A 1870-nucleotide genomic window follows, 5' to 3' on the forward strand; every position below is an offset into this window, starting at 1 on the left:
GTCCGCCCAGGAGAACGCGCCCATCATGAACGGCGTCTCGGGCCCCGACAGCGAGGACTACAGCCCCTGGGCTGACCGCAAGGGGGCCCAGCCCAAGTCCTCGTCTCCTCAGCAGCCTCAGACCAAGATGAGCGACTCCTACTCCAACACCCTGCCCGTGCGCAAGAGCGTGGCCCCCAAGAACAGCTACGCCGCCAGTAAGGGCTCCCGGCCGGCCCCACAGCTGGGGGGGGGGCCAAGGCTCACACACGTGTGCCGCACCCTGGGACCCGGGGAGACTCCATCCTGAGGGGCTTCTCAGGGCTCCCGGTTCCGTCCAGGGAGTGGTGGGCGGTGCCCAGAGCAGAGGGCTGCTGAGGAGGCCCCGGGGGCAATGGGACAGCTCCCGCCGTGGGCAGTGGGGCGGGGTGGCGAGCTGATGGGAGGGGAGTGAGCCCCCTGCCCTCCTCCGGCCGAGCCTCCCTCACGCCCCCTATCGCCGCAGCTGAGAACAAGACGCTGCCCCGCTCCAGCTCCATGGCGGCCGGCCTGGAGCGCAACGGCCGCATGCGGGTGAAGGCCATTTTCTCACACGCGGCGGGCGACAACAGCACCCTGCTGAGCTTCAAGGAGGGCGACCTCATCACCCTGCTGGTGCCCGAGGCCCGGGACGGCTGGCACTATGGCGAGAGCGAGAAGACCAAGATGTGAGGGCCAGGCGGCGGGCGGACCCTGCGCCTTCGGTTGCAGGCGGGGCTGGTTTCCCTTCTCCTACACGCGGGTGCTGGACAGCGACGGGGGCGACAGGCTGCACATGAGGTGAGCGGCCCAGGCCCTCCCGGCACAGAGCTGGGCTGGGCTTCCCTCCGCCCGGTGTGTGCATGTCCGAGGCTCGGGTACATGCGGGAGGCGCTTCGTGAGGAGGGCGGCCGCTGTGTGTGTGGGCAGCTTGTGCGCTGACCCGTCGGGCGGGCTTCTTGCCCCTTTCGGACCCAGGGCACCCCTGCTGCCGTTTCCCACAGGGTCAGCCCCGTCTCGCCTTCTCTCTAATTTTATTTACCTTTTAACACGTCTCTCTTGGTTTTATTGAAAGAGGGAGGGAGAGGGATAGAAAGAAACATCAGTGATAAGAGAGCATCACTGATCGGCTGCCTCCTGCACACCCCCTACTGGGATCAGCCCTCATCCCGGGCCTGTGCCCCGACCGGGATGGAATCTTCTGGTTCCTGGGTTGACACTCACCCCAGCCGCCCAGCTCACCTTCTGAGCTTCTCCCTGGCACATCTTTGTGCCCAGGTCCGAGGGAGGGGCCCATGGGATCCGGGCGGCTGCCACCCAGGCCGCCGAGAGCAGCCCCTGGTCACCGCCTCTTCAAGGGCAGAGCCCGGCGTGGGGAGGTGGGGCCAGGCCAGACCCCGGGCTTACGGCCCCTCGTCCCGCGGCTTCCCCACCCAGACGGCCAGCACCTTCAAGCAGAGGCCCTACAGCATGGCCGTGCCCGCCTTCTCTCAGGTGAGTGTGAGGGCTGGCCCAGGGCTGCGGGGGAACCCCTGTGGGCTGATCACGGGCCCGGGCTTGGGGGTTGGGCCCTGCCCACGAGCGTGGGACTTGCAGTCCTGCTCCACATGCAGGCGTGGCTCCTGCACTCCTGGGCCGGGATGGGTGGGGCCTTCGGGAGAGGCTGCTGGGCTGGTGGCCTGGTGGCCTAGGAGGCTGGGGCTCAGGGCTGGGACCAGGCTTGCTGGAGGCGGCCCGATCCGCTCAGCCCCTCCCTCTCCCACCTGTCGGCCTGTGTCCCCACGCACACCTCACTGGTCCGGGGCGGGATCCTGGGGAGGCTGCCGGGTGGCCCAACCCCACCTGCTCAGCTGCTCCTGCCACGGGATTGGGG

General features: G+C 68.6%; 1 protein-coding gene across 1 annotated transcript in view; it reads left to right on the forward strand.

Annotated features, from left to right (window-relative positions):
- The window catches only part of BAIAP2 (BAI1-associated protein 2), a 38524-nt gene that overhangs the window by 35185 nt on the left and 1469 nt on the right, over nucleotides 1–1870 (forward strand). The window contains 4 exon segments of the mRNA XM_014528387.1: nucleotides 4–197; nucleotides 485–686; nucleotides 730–862; nucleotides 1387–1491. Of these exon segments, the coding sequence (XP_014383873.1) occupies nucleotides 4–197; nucleotides 485–686; nucleotides 730–862; nucleotides 1387–1491 (634 nt within the window).

This window comes from Myotis brandtii, unplaced genomic scaffold, assembly GCF_000412655.1.
Source record: "Myotis brandtii unplaced genomic scaffold, ASM41265v1 scaffold632, whole genome shotgun sequence".
In the NCBI taxonomy this organism is placed as follows: domain Eukaryota; kingdom Metazoa; phylum Chordata; class Mammalia; order Chiroptera; family Vespertilionidae; genus Myotis; species Myotis brandtii.